The 20,953-nt window shown below is 35.5% G+C and overlaps 1 protein-coding gene across 2 annotated transcripts in view; it reads right to left on the bottom strand.

Annotated features, from left to right (window-relative positions):
- The window catches only part of LOC140138836 (uncharacterized), a 44,753-nt gene extending 25,482 nt beyond the window's left edge, over window positions 1–19,271 (bottom strand). For both annotated transcript variants that reach the window (XM_072160606.1, XM_072160607.1), the window contains exons 1-7: window positions 19,010–19,271; window positions 18,194–18,586; window positions 16,197–16,613; window positions 14,843–14,946; window positions 13,367–13,438; window positions 12,575–12,631; window positions 12,295–12,372 (exon numbers count right to left, since the gene is read on the bottom strand). In XM_072160606.1, the coding sequence (XP_072016707.1) occupies window positions 12,295–12,372; window positions 12,575–12,631; window positions 13,367–13,438; window positions 14,843–14,946; window positions 16,197–16,613; window positions 18,194–18,586; window positions 19,010–19,088 (1,200 nt within the window). In that variant the 5' untranslated portion in view covers window positions 19,089–19,271. The remainder of the gene's footprint in view (window positions 1–12,294; window positions 12,373–12,574; window positions 12,632–13,366; window positions 13,439–14,842; window positions 14,947–16,196; window positions 16,614–18,193; window positions 18,587–19,009) is intronic.
- Between the last annotated feature and the right edge of the window lie 1,682 nt (window positions 19,272–20,953).

Below are 20,953 nucleotides of genomic sequence, written 5' to 3'. Positions count from 1 at the left end.
CACTTTTTATACATTTTATAATTATGAAATATCGGCAAAATGAAAACATCGTATTCCATAGTGGCGTATAGGTCCGATACGCGTACGCCACTATGACATACGATGTTTTTCATTTTTGCCGATATTTCATAATTATAAAATGTGTATAAAAAGTGGCGTATGGTCGATACGCCACTATGGAATACGGAAAATGTCACTTTGTAACTATACGCCACATTTAATTAATCAATTACTAATTAATTAGTTAATTATGACTGATGAGACATAGAAAAAATGAAAGAGAACATCATTAAAGACATATGTGCCATTTTTCAAAAAAATGACCAAAAATCACTATACGCCACTATGGAATACAGCCGACGAATTGTGTGTGTAAAGAAATTAACCAACTTTGGGCATCACAAAATATGCGTAAAGAAATTAATAAATTATCGACATTATTTGCTTTAATGTCAACTTATACACTTAAAGTGTTCAACATTTAAACACTTTTAAACACATTGTTGCCTTAATTTTGTTACCGTGTTAAGAGTATTGATAGATGTTAAGGGGTTTGCTTTCATAATTATGTGCAATATAATTTGTGTGTTTCTCTTATGCTTTTTTGATGCTTATTTGATTTGGTGTGTGGCGCGTATTATTTGTGGTCACTGTGTTTGGGAGTAAGAGGTGTGCTTAGGTGTCAAGGGGGGTGTGTGAGTGTGGTGTGATGGGGTGAGTGTGGAGATAAGCTTTTATACTTATGTGCAATATTATATGTTTTGAATATTATATGTTTTTCTTATGCTTATTTCTTGTAATATTGTATTTTAATAACTTTTATGTGTAATAATAGTAAATAATTTTTTGATGTTTTAAGATTGTAAAAAGTAACGCAATTTGGCTATTTGCCACGATGTTATTTTGAATAAATATGAAATGAAATGAAAATGAAATGAAAATGCCCATTGGACATTGACGTTTGGGAATTTGATACGTAATAGTTAGCTTCTATAAACATGTAAGTGAAAGCAAAACTGTTTTTTTTTTTTTGGGGGAATGGGCTGGAAATGTTCTCTATTTACATAGTTAAAGAATCTAACGTTGAGACGAAGCGTAACCTTAATGCTCGGCTTCAACATAAGAAGTTTTGAGATATTTTCTCAAAATATCAAGAGCTATCTCAAGAACCCCTGAACCAATACTAGGCTTGTTTGTACTCATTTTAATGCATTTTTCAGGCTGATTCCAAATATTAACATTTCTGAAATTATTGAATTTTTTTTTAAATTTTGAAACATGTGGTCTGCAGTCGACACTCGCGTGAAGAGAGTTAACAGTCCTTTGATTGCTTCATACCAAAGGACATAATAGGCAGAGTAATAAGAAGAGTAAATAATCTTATTGGCTATTGCTATGTGCATCTGTCAAATAATTAAAATGCTATAGACGTTTTCCATATTTTAATCTTTTTTAAAGAATGATTTACCGCGTCAACGCCACCTTAAAAGTTAAGCATATCCCACTTTGCAGTTAGTTTACTCTGTTTTGTTTAAAAAAACAAGCTACGGGAGGGCAATATGGAGAATAAGGCACAATTTTTTGTTTTGTTTTTTGTATTTTATTTCTGGGTATCACGTTCCCACGATGTTGCTAAACAATTACAAGTGGTAATGCCATACAATTTATTTTGCACGACAAACTTCCGCAATTGTTCAAAACTTAATAATTAGGCCTATATGCATATATCGAAATAGGCTGAAGTGTTATTAGTTAGATGGTATAACAGTTATATAAAGTGGATATAAAAATCCACGTTATTGAGATTTGTATCGTTTTCTTTTGGTGTTCTCAAGCTTATTTTGAGCCTAATGGCCCAGAAAGGAATAAGTGTTGTAAATTACAGGTATAGACACCTTAGGTATTAGTTGATACATTGCTTTCACCAGGTTTCCTCAAACTGTAACGTGATCCAATATTTCATAACATCAACAATACTGTACTCTAATTTTGCAGTACCAGTGAGTATAATGTGCATCCTACTAATGCAACTACCGTGAAAACAAAATTGCTTCTAGATTGTGACTACAGAATATTAATTACAGTAAATATGGCAACTAATTGAGGCAGAAGCAAAATATTCAAAAAGAAATTGGAGAAAGACCTTTGAAAATGGAACATAATCGTGGGATGCACTATATACCCAGGGAGCAGGGATGGTCCACCTGCATCGGGAAAATATAAAAACCTCATGGGTGTCAAACAGTTCAGTGGGGTCAAATAAACACCCCTAGGGTGGACACGTAAAAAAATCTTCTGCACGGGGCCTACAACAGGGGGGGTCACATGTGGGGGGTCCATTTTAGTAATTTTTGCTCAAAGTATATCGTGTTTGGTGTCAAATGAAAGGAAATTTAATTTCAAACGCAGTATGTGGTGTTTGTTTTGTCAATTTATCATCCTGCAAAGAGTTACACTTGATTTAAGGTGTACAGTTTAGTTTTAGTTTAAATCTTTATTAACGTCACACTCTCACATAGAGACCAGCCAATTCTGGCTTATGAGTGACAAAACAATAATATACAATATAAAAATATAGCACATAAATAATACATATAAATAGCACATAATAATACATGTAAATATAGTCAAGGTTTTTTAAAAACAATAACATGCATATACATTGTTAAAAAATAAACACAAGGCAATGTTAGCTGAAACCTCATCAAACGCCCATCATGCTTTTAGGCCTAGATCAAAAGAACAAAATAAATGCAAGAAGCCGCAAATGCGCAACATGGCAGAAGCAAGCATGATGTTGACGTGTACATGAGGAGACAGCTAAATAATAATTACACTTTATTTATCCCTTAGTGTACACAATAGATTGACGAAGTGTGAGAATTTCATTTGCAAATTTTGCTACCCTGCAACAATGGTTGCCATCTGACATTACAAAATGAATTTATTGTAATCTGAAAGATTTGAGAAACTTGGGTTAAATTTAACCATGTCATTAAAGAAATTGGATCTGATATCATTATACGTTGAACAAATTATAAAACAATGGAACTCATCTTCAATACAATTCATATTACAAATATTACAAATTCGGTTCTGTACTTGAGTGTTATTATAACGACCCGTTTCAATGGCAATTGGAGCGCATCCACACCTGAAGAGGGCTAAAGCCCGTCTATTACACTTCTTCATAATGGTGTTTACATACTCAGCAGTGCCATAAGTGGCTTTAAAGGTGCGATACGTACGAAGTTTATTGCGAGCATTTGGGTTCTTTCTTCGGTCATTAAAGATTGCCTCTTTCCAACGATTTTCTACAAACAATTTAGCAGCATCGGATATATGATTAACTAAGTTTCGAGTACCGATCTGTTCAGAAATACTCAGAATTAGATCACAATTCAACTTAGAACATAACGATCTTACTTTGTAACACCAGTTCTTAATACCTTTACCTGCTAAATGTTGGGACCATTGAAAAACTTTACTTGGGTAACGATTGCTGTCTAGTTTTGAAAGACGACTCCACAATCTAGCCACTGACTGCATTTGACGCTCAAAAGGGGAAACCCATCCCAAGTCACCAAGCATGGCGTCATTTGGAACATATTTCCCAACACCAAGGAAAAATCGGCAAGCGCGGTAGAACACAGAATTAATCGAGGAAAACTCATCAATACCCCAGACCCCACTGCCGTAGTCTAAAATTGGACCAACGAAAGAGTCAAAAAGCTTGGTGAAAGAATTGAAATTGATACCACCCAGGGCTTTGACTTTACTGATGACCATTCCCAGAGCTCTGGATGCAGAAGCAGCTAGATTTCGGGTAGACACATGAAAATCAAGATATTCGTCAAACCAAATGCCTAAATATTTATAACCACTTACTGTAGAGATGTTAGTATCGCAGCATGTAAATTGTACATTAGATTTATCACGGCTTTTAGTGCGAAAATGAACTACCTGAGTCTTTGTGTCATTTAAACTTATACGCCATCTTTTAGTCCAGTTTGATACACAGTCTAACATTCTTTGAAGTGAACTTTCACTTTCAGCAACAAGTACAATATCATCTGCATACATTAGCAGATCAATTTTTGTGTCAAGCACAGGAACACCACAGTTTAATTCTTTTATTTCATTCACAATACTATTCAAATAAATGTTAAAGAGCACGGGAGAAAGTAAACAACCTTGTTTCACACCGATTTCAACATCAAACCAATTTGTCATAAAGTTATTAACCCTTACAGAACATTTCACATCTTCATAAAGACTTTTAATACAGTTATAAAAGTTACCATTAATACCTATACTTCTAAGTTTATACCATAAACAATCACGATTGACACGGTCAAATGCCTTCTTGGCATCGATAAAACAAGCAAATGTGTCTTTTTGCAAAGATTTCTATTCTGTACAATAGATGAAAATGTGTATAAATGATCAAGACAACTACGATTCTTTCTAAATCCATTCTGCTCTTCATTGATAATGTTATTTTCTTCAAGCCAATCTGTGAGCCTTTTACGGATCACATCACAATATATTTTACATACCACTGAAATCAGCGTTATACCTCTGTAACTCATCGGATCTCTAGGATCATTATTACCAGATTTAGGTATTGGGTTTATTAAACCAAATCTCCATTTGGATGGACAAATACCACATGTAAAACAACGGCTAAAGAGAGCATGGAGAACAACTGTCATAGTTTTGTTCTTAAGTAATTCTGTTACAATACCATCAACACCAGCAGCTTTATTCAATTTAGCTCTATTAATTGCACCAATAACTTCATCAAGCTCAAGAGGTTTATTGAGATTAACTGCAGTATAATCTTTCTCAGACGAACTAGCTTCAAGATCTTTCAATTTTGTCTTTATATGTGACAAAAACTCGTCATCAAAATTATTTGCATCAGCTTTGAAAAGCGATTCAAATTCATTACACCATTTGTTTAAAACATGGTCAGTATTATCTGTAGTTTCACCAGTATCTGTTATTACCTCCATTGGTATACTACTACTTTGTTTACAACTGTTAACACCAATTTTACCGATCTCTTTCCAAAACATAGATTGGTCACCATTCAACATATCATCAATATCTTTGATCTTACTGTATTGAAATTGTCGTTTAGCTTTCTTCACAGCTTTATCAAATTGTCTATGAGCTGATTTATATTGCACAAATAAGGTATTACGCATGTTAGGTATTTTACATCTTAGCCAAGATTTTTGTTTACAACACACCTCATCCCAAATCAATTGAAGTGATTCGTTCCACCATGGTTTAGGAGTATGTCTCATACCCTTATTGTGTTTACCACGCTTATTGTTCTTTTTCTTAAAGTTCTTTTCAACTGCAGACTTAATGTAAGTTTCAAACTTGTCATATACACTGTCAACCTCACTCTGATTGCCTTGGTTGGTATTTATTTCAGCAATCAATTCATTTGCTTTTGACACACTAGACTCATCCATAAGAAAAGTGGACGGTATTTCACGCATATCATACAATTTAGCCAGACTTTTCAAGTCGACATTTGACTTATTCACAGATTTTTCATAACAAGAGAAAACATTAGTTTTGAACACCCATGATAACATTGAATGATCAGGTATGGTACTACACACAGGTCACACTATACTTTTCAATAAGATCTTGAACAAGTGACACTTCAAACTGAGCAAAGTTCACGTAGCCATCATATGGAACGAGACAGTAATCAACAACTGATTTACCTTTTGTTGAAACACAAGTAAAATTATCTATTACATCATCATTTCTACCGTTTAGACAACACATATTAGCACTTATACAAAAGTCAATGAATGGTTTACCTTGTGAGTTCGTACTAAAATCAATGACTTTACGAGTTTTAACTTCATCAACACCTTCAATATAATCTACACTGTCACCAATTCTGGCATTAAAATCACCACATATTTGCAACGAACCAGTATCTTGAAATTTGTAAATATCAGAAATTAATGCATCAAAAAACTCTTCAGCGTGACCACCGCGACTTGAATTTTCGGGTGGTAGATAACAACAGCAAACATAAAAACTTTCCTTGGCACTTTTGTTAGTAAATTTCAACCACAATATACCATCATGCGTTTTTTCCACAGTTTTGATTGTGAAAGATTTAAGAATACGTTTATGTACAAGGATACCAACGCCACCTGAACCTTTTCTTGCTTTACAATGGAGAACGGATCTATTATGACCAAACCACATATAGTTGGGAACATTTATAACATCATTTTCTTTCATATGAGTTTCTACAAGACACATAATATCAAAATCACACTTAGCAATAATATTTTTACGCAATTCACAGTTTTCTAAGTACCAACCCCCAATGTTCCAGCATCCAATTCGTAATGAATGATGACAGCCAACTCTGTCCTAGTCCGAATGATCGTGATGAGAACCCGTGTTCTCTTGAGAACCCGTATTCTCAGCGTTGTCACTTGATTCTTTGTACAGTTTGTTATCTATGAACAGTTTACCGCGTTTGAAAACTGTTTTCTTGCCAGCTTTATACGCGGTCTCCGCAACTGATTTCAGTCTGAACCGTTCCTTTCTGTCTGACTCGATTTCGTCGGTCTTGATGTAATACGGGGCCTTTTTAAGTTCCTTCTTTGCTGTGATAATGGAATCTTTATCGATTAGCGAAAGTACTTTAAAAATGATTGGCCTATGACGATTCTTGTCTTGACTCTGTCTACCCGTCCGATGGGCAACCTCTACCGAAATGTTCAGCCCAAGATCTTTTTTCAGAACTCTGTTTACGATCTCTGCAGGGACCTCATCTTTCTTCTCAGGACCATAGTTGCATAACAACAAATTATGACGCCGTGAATGCCTTTCTAGATTATCACTTGATTCACGCAATTTCTTCACATCACTTTTGTGTTGGTCTATTTGGTGTATCAGCTTAGAGTTTTGTTGTTTTAAAGCTGAGACCTGTTTTTCTATGTCCGATGTACGGGATGATTGAAATTCAATCGATTCATCAAAATTCTGTTCGTTTTCTTTAACCATAGCTTCCAGTTTGTCTTGACGTTTTTGGAGGCTAGTAATTGACTCACGTAAGGAATTCTGACCATCAATTATAGTTCTTAGGGAGCTTCTGACAAAGGTTTCGCAGTCAGGCTCTGTTTGAGGTTGAATATCAGTACTCACATCATCATCTTTCACGGGTTTAACTTTCCCGCTCCTACCTCTCAGTTCCATTGTTGGTGTTGGTGGACCCATTCCGGACACAAAAAGTCACTTAAATATCGTTGAAAGTAACAAAACCAGTCAAATATGGTCCAAGTATGATCCACAGGATACAAATAGTAGGTGATGATGAAAATGAAATGTTGATGGCAAAACCAAATGGTGATATTTGATCATGTAGGCCTACACTATATAGTAACGGATGATTGAAACGCTAACATGGTTAATGAGGTTATACATCGTGTATTTTACTGTCCCTATCTAGAATACTAGAAAATGCTAAAGGTGCCTTAAGACTTAAGCTATTTCAGTGGAATGTTTCATTCTAATAGGAACTATTTTCTGTAAATCCTTTGTCAATATGACCATCATCTATAATATATGGCTGATGCTACATGTACATTCACATGCACATCAAAGCCAACTTTGTACCTCTTGTCTTAGAGTCCAAACGTACTAAGCTTAGCTACATTGTGTTATCATGACAAATGTTGAAGTCATACAATAATATCCTATTGGATGTCTTCTTCAGATCCACTTTCTTCTTCATCACTTGACTCCAGTTCACCTGCCAGTTCCATTTCCAGCCAGTCTTCTTGCAGCTTTGCTCGACTATCGTCAGGATGTCCTCTGCAGATTCAGCCGATATTGCACCCTTTCCTGCAGGAGCAGTTGGTTCCTTTTGACACATTTGGTGGTCATGGTGGATTTCACATTGCTTGTGAAACTACGACCTCCCCCTCTAAAGCTCATCCGCATTCCTTTGCGATGTAGGCCTATGCTGTTTTGTCTATGATGCATGCATATGCTGCTCTCTTCAGGTGAAATGCATCCTCGGTTGGTGGTAATCTCTTTAAGTTAGTAGTATCATTCTTCAGACATTTGTGAGCCCTGAGCTCTAAGACTATTACACCGGGCGATGTCATTGCTGGAAGAGTAGACTGAAATGAACAACTGCCGCGCCTGGTCAATGACGTTATCTGTCAGGTTGTGGTCAGCCTCAGCAAAACTAGCAAGATGATCCAGTGGAACAGTCTTGCTTTTCTCTAACCATGTAGGTTTTCCTATGAAGAAACGGTAACTGGCCGTAATGTCGCATCCACTGAGACTGTTGATCAGTGGAAGGGCCTGACACCAGGGGTAGCGCTAACTTTCCAGATAACATGCATTTATTGGCCCGACATTGGTTTTCGAACGCCAATCTTGGCATCGGCATTATTTTGCTGCCCATATTGGGCCAATCTTGGCTTACCATCAGTAATCTTCATATTAGCATTACAGTGACACCCTAAATTGGTCCAATATAGGCCCAAAATTTGGCCTAAGCCCAATCTTGGGGCCCATGAGCAAATGATATTGGGCCATTATTGAACATATATCGGGCCACCATCGGACCAATTTCGCCATGTTATCTGGGTTGCGCCATGGGGTCATAGGCGCATTCTTTTAGCTTTTGGCGCACAGAATTACTATTTAGAGGTTGCTAAAGGTCAATTTAACCCCTTATATCTTTTAGTTTGGCTCCATAGTTTTAAAAAATGTGCAATTTTTGATCCCTTGTTTGAAGACCTAACGCTACCCCTGCCTGACAGAGATTTGTATCTAGTTTGCCTGCTAGTGCTATTTCATGGATAGGGAGATAGCCAGGATTTGTTCCTGTGGGTGGCTCAGAGGGGCTTTCAGGGTTATGTGGGGGGCTTAAAGGAGTATTTCGTGATCCTAGCATCCTCTTTTTATGACATTTTTCAGTAGATATCCAAGAAAAAGCTTATTTCCAAAAGTTCAGTTGATCCCGATTTTTAGTTTGCCAGTTATGCATGATTATGTGTATTACACTGCTCCATAGACAATACGTTGTAATTTTGTTCTGGTATACCAGAACAAAATTCAAATTTCACGATATCTTTGCTAAGCAAATTATTCTGCAGGAAATATTTTGTACATATACATTAGCCAGAGGTTTCCAGTGGTATACAAATCTCAACTTTTTTGGAGAAAAATGGGAGGATGATGCTGTGGATCACGAAATGTCCTTTTAATGGCTAAAATCGGCTCATTTTACATGATTTTTAACAAAGTGGGGGGGGGGGGGTGGGCTTCAACACGCGAAACACTCCCAGACACGCCACTGATGATGGCTAGCTGGGTCAAGGACTGGGTTTGGTAAGGTCAATGGCGTCGGGTGTCTGTTACTATATAGGCAGAGGGTACTCAGGATAGAAAAAGGTGTCAATTCTAAAGTAGGAGTGGGTCTACAAGAACGTGAATCGTGAGAGGATCTAGCTACTTGTTATCTATCCAAAAACATGGAAAGAATGTGAAACAGCACATCAGATCAGTGTATTGATTGCTAAATTTAACGAAATATGATACCACACATGCCATATATGCGTAGCTCTACTTCATCTGATACCCCCACCCATTGTCCAGAAGCCCCCTCCCCACCCCCACCACACACACCCCCTACATGGTGGCCCAGTCCAATCAAATGTATGGCATAATTTTAATCATTAATATACCAATCTTTGTGCAAATAAAAGGTGATTTTGTCACATTATAGTGCACTATATTATGTATTATGTTGCAAAAATGGGGTTTCCGGGGGTCAAACTTTGACCCCCCATAACACCCCCTGTGCAGCTGATTTCAAAACGTGTCCACCCTAGGGATGTAGCCTATAGTCCATAGAATCCATCTATATAGGACACGTTTTTATATCTTGCCAAGTCAGTTTGCATCAAAATATGGGGGTTTGCTCCCTGGGTAATATGGCCTTTCACTTAAATATAACGCCCTTGTTCCAGTTGGTTCATTTTTATCAATACTTGTCTCATACACCGAACTCCTATCAACACCATAATTATCCTGTAAATTATGTAAGTAATAACACAATGAATAATTAACATATCAATTATGCCTATATCAATTTCACTCAACCGTCTCTAGAATTAAAGCTTAAATAAACATCTAAAAAAAAGTAACTAACCCCCCTTAAATAATGGCCATTATTCACAAACAGGCTATTATATTATAAATCTGTAAAATGTGTTGGAAGCAGAATATAATTTCTGCGCATTTTGACACCTCATTTGATACGATAGTCTAGAAAACAATAAAACACCGGGTCAATTTAATGTAATGAGGTCCAGATTTGAAAGTTGCACTTACAACAATACAAAAACATTCAGATTATCATTACACAGATTTCCTTCCATTATACTGAATACAAATCAATAGAATTTACTGCATATTTCAAAGCTTGGGTTACATTGATTTAAATGCACGCTGTGACGTCAATACTTAGTCAATTGCTACAAATGAGGTGTCAAAATGTGCTGAAATTAATTCTGCTTCTAACGCATTTTACAGATGTGTGATACATTCACCCTTTTTTTTAATAATGGCCATTATTTAAGGGGAGTTAGTTACTTTTTTTGAGATGTTTTATATGTTATGGAGAGAAAATATCTATGCCTAGCTATATGACGGGATTTCACATGTGAATGGGTTTTTTGTTCATTTTTAGATAATGATACAGTTTGTTTCTTTCGGAGATTTCAAACGTTTTCTCTTTAACATTTAGTATTGATTAGTAACACATGTGATACGGTGACAACGACTAACCGAAGTAAAAATTTAATTTTGCGTACAAAAATGAAAAATTATTTGCTTCCACAATATTATCTGCACCCAGTTGTACCGAATAGAGCTGAGAATAGCAACGACTTGAAAAAATTCCACGACTCCCTTTCAAATCTGATCAAACTTGAAAATTTGAGCAGAGCTAAATATGACTGATCAAGTTTGATTGACCTTAGGCGAATGACCATACAGGGAGTCACAGACAGATATGTACCGTGCTGGGCTGGGCTGGGGTAGGGTGGTGGTGTATGTGGGGGGTGTAACAGTTATTCATTCGTGGACAAAAAACCTTTTTCATAAATTTGGGGAAATCACTTTTTTCCTTAATAACATATTAAGTAAATTAGATAATTTAAAAAGAATAATAATTCTGATTCTGGTTGGTAAAACCCCATACTTTATATTTTTTTAGTTTCGATTTGGATATTCATCCTTGCAAGTAACTACAGAAACCCAAACTAGCTCCTGAATCAATCTTTTAGTAATAACGACCTATATAATTATTTTGATGTTTTGCGTTTTGCAATTGCGCTGTCGCTTATCTCTTTCTGTAATAATTGAATATATGAATACAAAACCCACCCAAGTCCATACGTTGGCTAAATTGAGTTAAGCATGGGAAATTGTTGCTATACATAGGCCTGTCATATGTATGAAAGAACAACTCAAATTCATCCTCTGTGTCTATTGAGCATGTGAAAAATAGCATGTATGAAAGAATCACCCAATTTCTTGTAACGCATTGATTGAAATCAAGTATGTATAAAAGTCCACTTATAACACATTCATTGCTTGGGAGTGATCTTTGGAAAAAAAATGGGTATAATCAAGGAAAATGTGTGGTTTATATCACATGGCAGTATGCTTGTCAACCTTATACATACCTGTGTGCTTTATTTTGTATTATCTTAAATCTCATTCCAACATTGTTGTCTTTGTATATGATTCAAAAAACCACCCAAGGCCAGCATTTAAAATGAACCCCACGAAGTCCCTGAAATGCTAATCGTCATACCTAATACAGTTTAACCCACTCATTTGAACGTAAAACTTACCATATTGACCAGGTATATCTAACTGAAGGAATTAAAATGATACACATGTTTGTTTCTCAAAATCACTTCCCATTGACTTGGGTGGGTTTTGAATTCATATATTCAATTAAATAATAGCCCCTGAAATGATTACTGCAGCCACATTTATCAAAATTATATAATCTGCGCATTTGATCTTCACAATATTATGACCACCAAAACAACGAAAGAAGCATATTCAATTATTAGAAGGGTAAATAAGTAATTAAATAATAGCCCCTGAAATGATTACTGCAGCTCATGTATAAGCAATGATCACATTACCACCTGTCCCGCTAACAGCTAATAGTCACAATTTCCTTTATTACTCGGTAATTACCTCACTTCTGCGGAGATGGCTGTATGCGTCCTCTTCGTCGCCAATATTCACCATGTCTAAATTGTCAACATCGGTTGGCTGAAAGATTATTGTATATTGTATAAAAACAACTTTCCATCGGTAATGTTTAAGTATTAAAGAAAACACAACATTTTCATACCCAAATAAAGCAACAGGCAAACTCACATTATTCCATCACACACATACCCCTACACACACCCCACACACTCTACACACAAACCCACCCACCCCCATTAATTTGCATAATACTTTAACTTACTTTTTGTGTGTCCACCACATATGGATCCTTTTCGTAAAAGCTCTTTACGTTTAAACGCTGTTGAAATAACAAGAATTATAGAATACATTATATACCTCATATATAGATTCCTGTCATCTAATTGGTTAATAGTGCGGACTGCGGACATTGAAATAGCTATACCCTCAAAATGAACTATGCCTGGTCATGGAAACGAACTATTGACCGGTCACGTGCGTCCCGATCAAACTGCGCAATCGCAACATCCATGTACATCCATTCGGTATATAAAACAAATATTGACTGCTTTACATTCGGGATATGGATAGAACTATAGGTGTGCGGTGCACCTCAGGTTATAGCATGCTTTTGAGATCACCTTGGGCCTATAATTTTAACCATTGTCTACTCACAACAATGGTTCATTTATGTAAAAAGAGACCGTTTTAAACAGTGTTAAAAGTTGCCACGGCATCTGAGTCCATAGGAGTCAACTCTCAAACAAGACAATAGGTCAGGTATTTTCGTGTAGGTGTTTGTTAAAGAAAACCTGATTGCCATGGACTCAGGTGCAATTTCTATAACAGCCTCTTTTCTTACACAATTAACCATTGAAAACGCAATGATATGTGACGCTATGCTATAACTTGGTCCACCATTGTGTAAAACAAATAGGGCTATATTACATAAATGTTGACATTTTTACATTTCGCAAAGTATTTTTCGACTTATTTTAAAATGTATTAGGGGGAAGTTGTAAATTTGTGGACCCTATATGACACTTCAGTGGCCAATCTGTCATCACTTACTTACCCTTTTTATGATGTTATATGCTTCTTCTGGTGTTTTCGCGGCATGTACCCAAAATCTTGCGCTCTGAATTTTCTGTATGAGAATCAATTTTCAAATCATAACATGAGTAGGCATTGGCTAAATAAGCTGTATTTTTGCTCGTAAGCGTATACATTCGTGACATTTCTTGTTTGCCATTTGCATTTAAACACTAACTTAACTATCTTGATTATATGATTGCAAACAGATCTATACGACAAAATGTTATTGATATATTACTAAGGGGTGAAATCAAACATCGTCCGGTTTCTTTGTTCTAAACAATGTAAACCGAACGGAACCGGCGGTCAACCACCAGTTACGTTTTGATTCCATCCCTAATGTATAATACGTTCTAGCCTTGGTGACACTTCGTGACATCACACTGGATGCAATCCATTCACTGTCATAATCCATGGGTGTAAATTCAATGGAGGAAATAAACATGTAATCAATAATCAATACACACTAGTGGAAGTTTTGGATGAGAAAACGGACATTTTGATGAGAAACGGCCAAAATGGCGAGAATTTAATTTTCTCATTATAAAATAAATAAAATAAATTTCGGTGTTTTATATAGCGCCTTTTCCGGATCTAAGAGGGATCAAAGCGCTGTAATTTCGCTGCTATGGTGGATCATCACAATCAGATCGCATCAACTAGGCTGGTTGCAGCCGAACTTGGCGCAAACCTATCCGCACTTAGATTGTAACATCCACCAATTATCTATGCAGCTCCCCAAATTCCATTGGGTGAAGGAAGTTTTTGATAGCCAAACTACTAATCACCGATTTTTTGAAAGCAGGAGGAAACCGGAGATCCCGGAGAAAACCTGCGAGAGCGAGCATGGAATCGGGATAAACCAAGTGCACATGAGTCCTTGGGCCGCGCCGGGGCTTGAACCCGGGACCTCAGTGGTGCAAAGCGAGGGAACTACCGCTGCGCTAACTCGCCCTCCCGGTTTCTCATCCATTCTTTTGGATGAGAAAATAATAATGTTTATTTTGAGCTCAGCGGGGATTAGCAATTCTCACAAGTTTTAATAAGACAATAATGATTGACACACACACCCGGAAGTTTCTCATCCAAAAGAATGAGAACATTTAAATTCTAGCCATTTTGGCCGTTTCTCATCAAAATGTCCGTTTTCTCATCCAAAACTTTCACTAGTGACAGCATTGATTAATCAAGTACTCGACAGATGTCATCGATATTGGAACAGATAATAATATGCGTGGATACACACGATTTTAATTTTAGGCTAGTGAAAGAAGTCAAATTTTATAAACATGATAATTTCCCTTAATCAAAACACTGTGAAACAGACTCTCATTGTCATGGTTTTTTTCGGTTTGGTATAGATATAATTTGTGCATCTCTGATGTTTTGCGTAAGTTGCATACTCTCGTTTTTGACTACTTCTTTTATCGTGGCTGAAAGAAGCCTTACTACTCACATTTTTAAATCGTATACACACTATGCACACCAAGACAATGAAGATCACTAGTGCTACCAATGCACCAATCAAAGCCAGAAAAAATGGTGACGTATCGGCAGGACCTGCAAAAGTTAAGCAAAATGTTTTTGTTACATATCCTATCATGATCATATACATAATAAATGTAGTTCTTTTGAAGATCAAGAAAAAAAAAGAAATGAATACACGTCGTATCGAAGGTAAGTCCATGTGGAAACATTTTTAAGCTTATTTAGGGCCATTTTCAGGTAAGCCTTAGCTTGAATGGGTAACGATTCAATTTATGAAGGATTTAGGACCGTTTTCGAAATTCATGTTAGAGAACCACATTGTTCTAGTTGTAAATACTCTAGAAATTACAATTATTCTCTTTCAGATGAATATGTGTTACAGTTTTACTCTAGACATAATATGCTTTTATATTTTGGTGTCTGTTCCTGAGGAATAGAGTTTATCTGCTCGAAACGTCGGTTATATTTTGTAAGTTTAGTTTAGTTTGTCTGCTGATGTGTTCAGTTATTTTCATCACTTGTTCCAGTGTATGTTTGTACTGTTTTCCTGACACTTCTGTGGGCTCTGGAATTGGGAATTTTTGGCCATCGAACTTTGCCTATTTTTGTGTGTTTGGTTTATCGTGTCTGCTTGTGTGCACAGTGATGTTAATCACTTGTTCCAGTGCGTTTGTATTCCCATTGATCCCAGTTGTTTTTGGTGGTTTAACAGTTCTGTGGACCTTGGAATTGGTAATTGTTGGCTATCGAACTTTACCTACTTCTATGTCTACATCAGTTGTTTGGTTTCCTCTGCATATCGTTTAAGTCTGTATTTTATCTCTTTCCCCACATCAAGTTGGTATACCTTGCCCCTTTACTTTCTATAGATATAGGTATTATATTTTGTAGTGTTTTTCCCTTTAAAGGATGACTCCAGAAATCACAACATTGTGCCTTACATGATAGATAATTAATTATCAAGCACGAATCACGTGGTTTTGTTTGAAACAAACTCATATTGACCATAAAAATGAATTAATACAGCCGTCTCACAACACGCGCTATTCAAAATTCCCGGGCGCCGAAATTGCCCAGTGCAATGACGTCCCAGTTATACATTGAAGGCTGACAACAATTGAGCACAAGTAACGTTAACGTCATTGCAATTCAAACTTCCTTTATAGCTTGTATAATCTAAATTAGCCTTAAAAGTGTTTTTTGTCTCATTACCCATATTCTGTGTTTTGTGGTAGCGGTTTGGTTATGTGACGAATCTGTTAAAGGGGTTGCTAACGTAAACCATCTTCTTAAATGCGTCGTGGATGTAGAAAGTTACTTACATTTTATATTGTCTGGGATGGTTGAAGTACATTTTGTGTTTTTGTCATAGTTGTCTAAATCAAAGATGGCGTCTCGTCCTGGTGTAACATTGGCACAAAGTTTACCGCTCCCCAAATCTATTTTTTTACAGTCTGTTATAACAACACTTTCTTCAATGGAAATCGTTGCCGGGGAATTCGTGGAAATTGTATAAGAATACGCTTTTTCTGACGGTGTGTTTCCAATTATGATAGATGTACCAGTATCATCTTCGATAAAAAGCACTAGGTTGAAGAGTTGGCTATTGTTTGTTCCTAAAAATGACGCATAGTTGTCACCAATGTAGGTCATGTTCATTGTGAAACTCAGTGATAAATAATATAGATCGTTTTGTTGGTACAAATCCGTTAAAGTTAGGTTGCTGACAATTTCCAATTCTGTAAGGAAAGGAATGCATCAAATGGAAGATATATAATAAATCATTGTCGCAAAGTCACAGTGTCTCAAATACACACAATAAAAAGTAAAATGAAGCAAACAAACAACAAGTGGACATATGTGGTGTAATCGAGCAAAATCAGTCTGAAGTCGGGCATATTCAATTTTCAGTTTTTGACATGATTATAACTGCAAAGCTACATTTTGCAGAAACCCCATTGAAATTGAACATTTAGTTCTAAAGATATGAACAGTTGAAGTGTTTCTAACACAAAATGCCACAAAAGAAATAATTATTGTCTTTGTTTGTCTATATCTGAAAACCAATATATCCGACTTCGGACTCTTTTTGCTTGATCACATCACATATATTAATCCAATTACCCGTGCTGAAATGAAAAGTGAAAATACAATCTAACAACATACCGTAAAAACAGTGTTTAGAAGCTAGACACATTCTTGCCTCCACGAATATAAAGTAAACGTATTTAGTATATCGATGGATAATGCTATAGCCATTGAACGTTCATGTTTATGACTTTGGTATGTAATATTCAGTTTCTAAATATGTTTATAAAGTGCAATAATGTGGTCAATGGCTAAACACAGTTTTTGGAGTGTACCATACTTTTATACAATTTCCAAAACAATGATACTGTCCCAGCAAACACAAAACGTTTTACAGAAAACGTTTAGATGTCGAGTTATGTAAGGGGTATAAATCGTATTAACATTTAAAAATATTTTATTGAAATTCCTGCTAAACATTTTAACATGTTATGTAAATTTTAATAAAATCATCTTGCCAAAATATTTAGCACAAAAAGGTTTAAAATCAAACTTTTCATATAAAACGTCAAACTGGGGTTTGATTTAATGATGCTTGATGTTACATTAATATAATTAATTAATGGTTTTAGTCATCAAAGTTACTTAGGCCAAAAAGAAAAGAAAGTATGTCTCAGAGTCCAGACACATTTGGTAAAAAAGCTAAGTGCTATGCGATTTTTTTATTTTTTTAAAGAAAATGAGCTATGCCATATTTTTTTTACATTCAAGGCACAATATGTGTGTACTTTTTGATATTCAAATACAGAAACATAGTAATATACATACACAATGAATAGTTTTGTTTGTCTCTTTTACAATGATTGCGAAATTTGTACAAAAACAACAACCAAACTGCAAAAAAAGACAAAATTGGACCGCTATAGGATACTGAAAAATATTTTTCAGTATCCTATTATAATATGGGTAACAAAAAAATACTGCCAATGCTCAGCGCTAAAATGGAGTTCACATAGCAATGCGCGCGGGTGTCTGAGACATACATTCTTTTTCCCCTTTTGCCTTATAAATATCAAATGAATATCATGTGTTATATCTGTCTCAAATATTAGCATTTTTGTATGGGGGAGGGGGTATGTGTTTATTTCAGCTATTTGACAGTGTTTCGAGTGCGAATTTAGCCATTTACACCTTTGCTATTATCACACTGTCACCGCGATAGCAATAACAGCCATGCACACAGTAAAATATTAATCTAAGTTTGTAAAATTACAAATAACACCATACGAACCTATGTTGGGTCTTTCGCAAACAACATTGAAACTCGTTTGATCTAAACAATTTAGTTTGGTCCCTCCTGTCTCAAGTACGGTGACATTTACGCAAAATGAATATTGCACACCACTGGCACACGTTGTAGTTGCTGGCAAAGTTACAGTTAATGCATCATCTTCTGTAACTCTGAACACAGTTATTGGCGATCCCGAAGGAAATGTCTCTTGTTTTGATTCCAAATGCTCCACCAGTTTCGCACCATTACCATCGCGAAAATAGAACAGGAACTCCAAACTCCTGGTAACTGGTTGATCCGTTTGCAGCGCAAGAATAATGTAAAATGTTTTAGGCTGTTGTGGTACAAAAGTTATATCCGCTTCGGCGAAGCTAAAACTATGGATATCTACATCTGGATAATGATAATGAAACCAAAACAAATAGGTAGTAATATATTATATACTAAATATGGTGATATATATAATTTATATATAAATATATATTTGGTATATTCTTTTCAAATCTGATTTTGTTGTGGGTGTGTATGCTTGCGTGAAATTACAATCATTTACATGTGTTTCTTAATATCCTAATATTAGTATTTTAAAATGAAAAAATCAAGGCCGTGCATATAAAAACAATACTTATTTTTTGTATAACCTATGTACGATTAAATGACATTGCATCACTTTTACCACTAGCTGGTAGCAAAATATAATGAATAATGTCGAGAACAAATCCATTGGTTTACGTCAGTCAAAAGTGCCAAGTATTATCACATCACGCACTTTTGTTCTGTACTTTAAAATTATTCACCTGTAAAACATAGACTTACCTGTTTGTGATTGACTACATGGTAACACAGCCATAACAAGTACGATCCATGCTAACCTTGCCATCATTTGTATCGTCATTCGGTATTGCTCTTCATGAAGACTCTAACGTTGTTATCTGTTTTTCATTACCTCCTAATTTGTCTTAAATCTTATGCAATAATTACAGGTATCGAATTAAAAGCAGTCCTGTTTTCTCCGTTACATAAATCTCTGTTACCTATATTAAAACACTGCATGTCTGGCTGTCTGCTGCATGGCATGATTATGTATTGTTATGGAAGACGGAAGTAGCATATTTTATTCAAATTGTATTTTTGGTGTAGGTGTTTTTGTGTGTATAATAATTGCGAGTGAACTTGAACGCACCTATCAAGCTACATGCTTGGCTTAACAGTATGAATAGACTTGCTTTTTGGGGGCATAACTTCTCTATTTATCACGGGTGCTAATGTATTGAAAGTTATAGTTTGGTGAGTTTTGTTGAAGAGTTATGTATAAAAGAATACAAGACTACACACCATGCCTGGTTAAACATATTGTGTAATATTGTGGAATCTTGTCAACACAACTTGAAGAGTTAGGGTACAGATGCCTGTGCGGCCCTGATTTGGTAAAATGATCTAACTTGAAAATCGCTGTTTTGAGAAAAAGAGCTTTTAAGTTTGAACACTTGACGTTTTTCTTTTTGAATAAAATAAATATCTTAGAAAATATAAAAATCTTTTTATTTTCAAAAATTTGGCTAATTTGGTTGAGTAATTTTGAAATAACAACCATTTTTAGGGAGTTACATTCTTTTACATTGTTTTACCTCGTAACAAAAATAAACATAGCGAGACTCATTTATTTGGTAAAATGATCTATCTTGAGATCGTGAATGTGTTAGAGTTTGTCTGGCGCTCTCTAGAGTCTTGGCTAATGCGGTAAAATTATCTAACTTTGAGATAGGTCATTTTACCATGTTAAATACACAAAAAGTGACAAAAAAGTGTCAATATAGGTTCTGCTATCTTCAAAATGAAGCATGGTGGTGATTTGAGGATGTCACCAATGGAAAGAGCACCCTCACATTACCCAAGATATGGATTTATCTCAAAATGTCCACATTTCAAGTTAGATTGTTTTACCAAATCAGGGCCGTGTGGGTTTGGCATTGCACATTATGCATTCAATTTTGAATAGAAACAAATTAAACGACGGAAACTATAAACAGATGCCTCTTCAAAATAAATGGGATATTCTCATCAAAATGACAAGAGGCTCATTCAATTTGATAAGATTGGCTTATCATTAAACAAATTGAATAGGTTCTTATCAAAATGACCAGACTTGTCAAACTTGAGTAGCTTGCCTTGTCAAAAGATGACCAAAACAATAAATCAATTAATTTCAATAGTTTGGTTTGTCTTGTCAGAGGGGGACTTAACAGAATCTTGTCAAAATGATATGGGTAATCTTGTCAGATAATGAGTCGGAGATCTTGTAAATCACTCTTATATATAGTGAATAGACTTCAGCGTTCAAGTTCGCCGTTCAGATTGAATTTGTTTTCGGGTTGTGTTTGAGTTCCATAATGTATAGACATTGAAAGATTCTACAAGTCAGACTTCTTACGTGTCATAAGCCTACTCGTGTGAAACAAGACAAATCATCTGTCTTAAATCATGTATTTTTATTTAATTGTTACAGTTAACTGCACTTATCGACACAAACCGGCACCAGCGATTGATTCACAACTTATTTGAAGATAAAACAAGCAATAAAAAATAAATATTAAAGTCGAACTCGTTATTAATTCCCTTTATACTTATTAACGATTCTGACGAAACAAGAAATCATAAAAATTATATCAATAAAGGGAATAAAACGTTTAATTTATAGTACAATAGTTGTCACAAAAGTTACAAATTCATAGATTTTTGTTCGCAGTATTACGGAAGTGG

The sequence above is a fragment of the Amphiura filiformis genome, chromosome 18 (genome assembly GCF_039555335.1).
Source record: "Amphiura filiformis chromosome 18, Afil_fr2py, whole genome shotgun sequence".
NCBI lineage: Eukaryota > Metazoa > Echinodermata > Ophiuroidea > Amphilepidida > Amphiuridae > Amphiura > Amphiura filiformis.
This window is presented reverse-complemented; position numbering and strand designations above follow the sequence as displayed.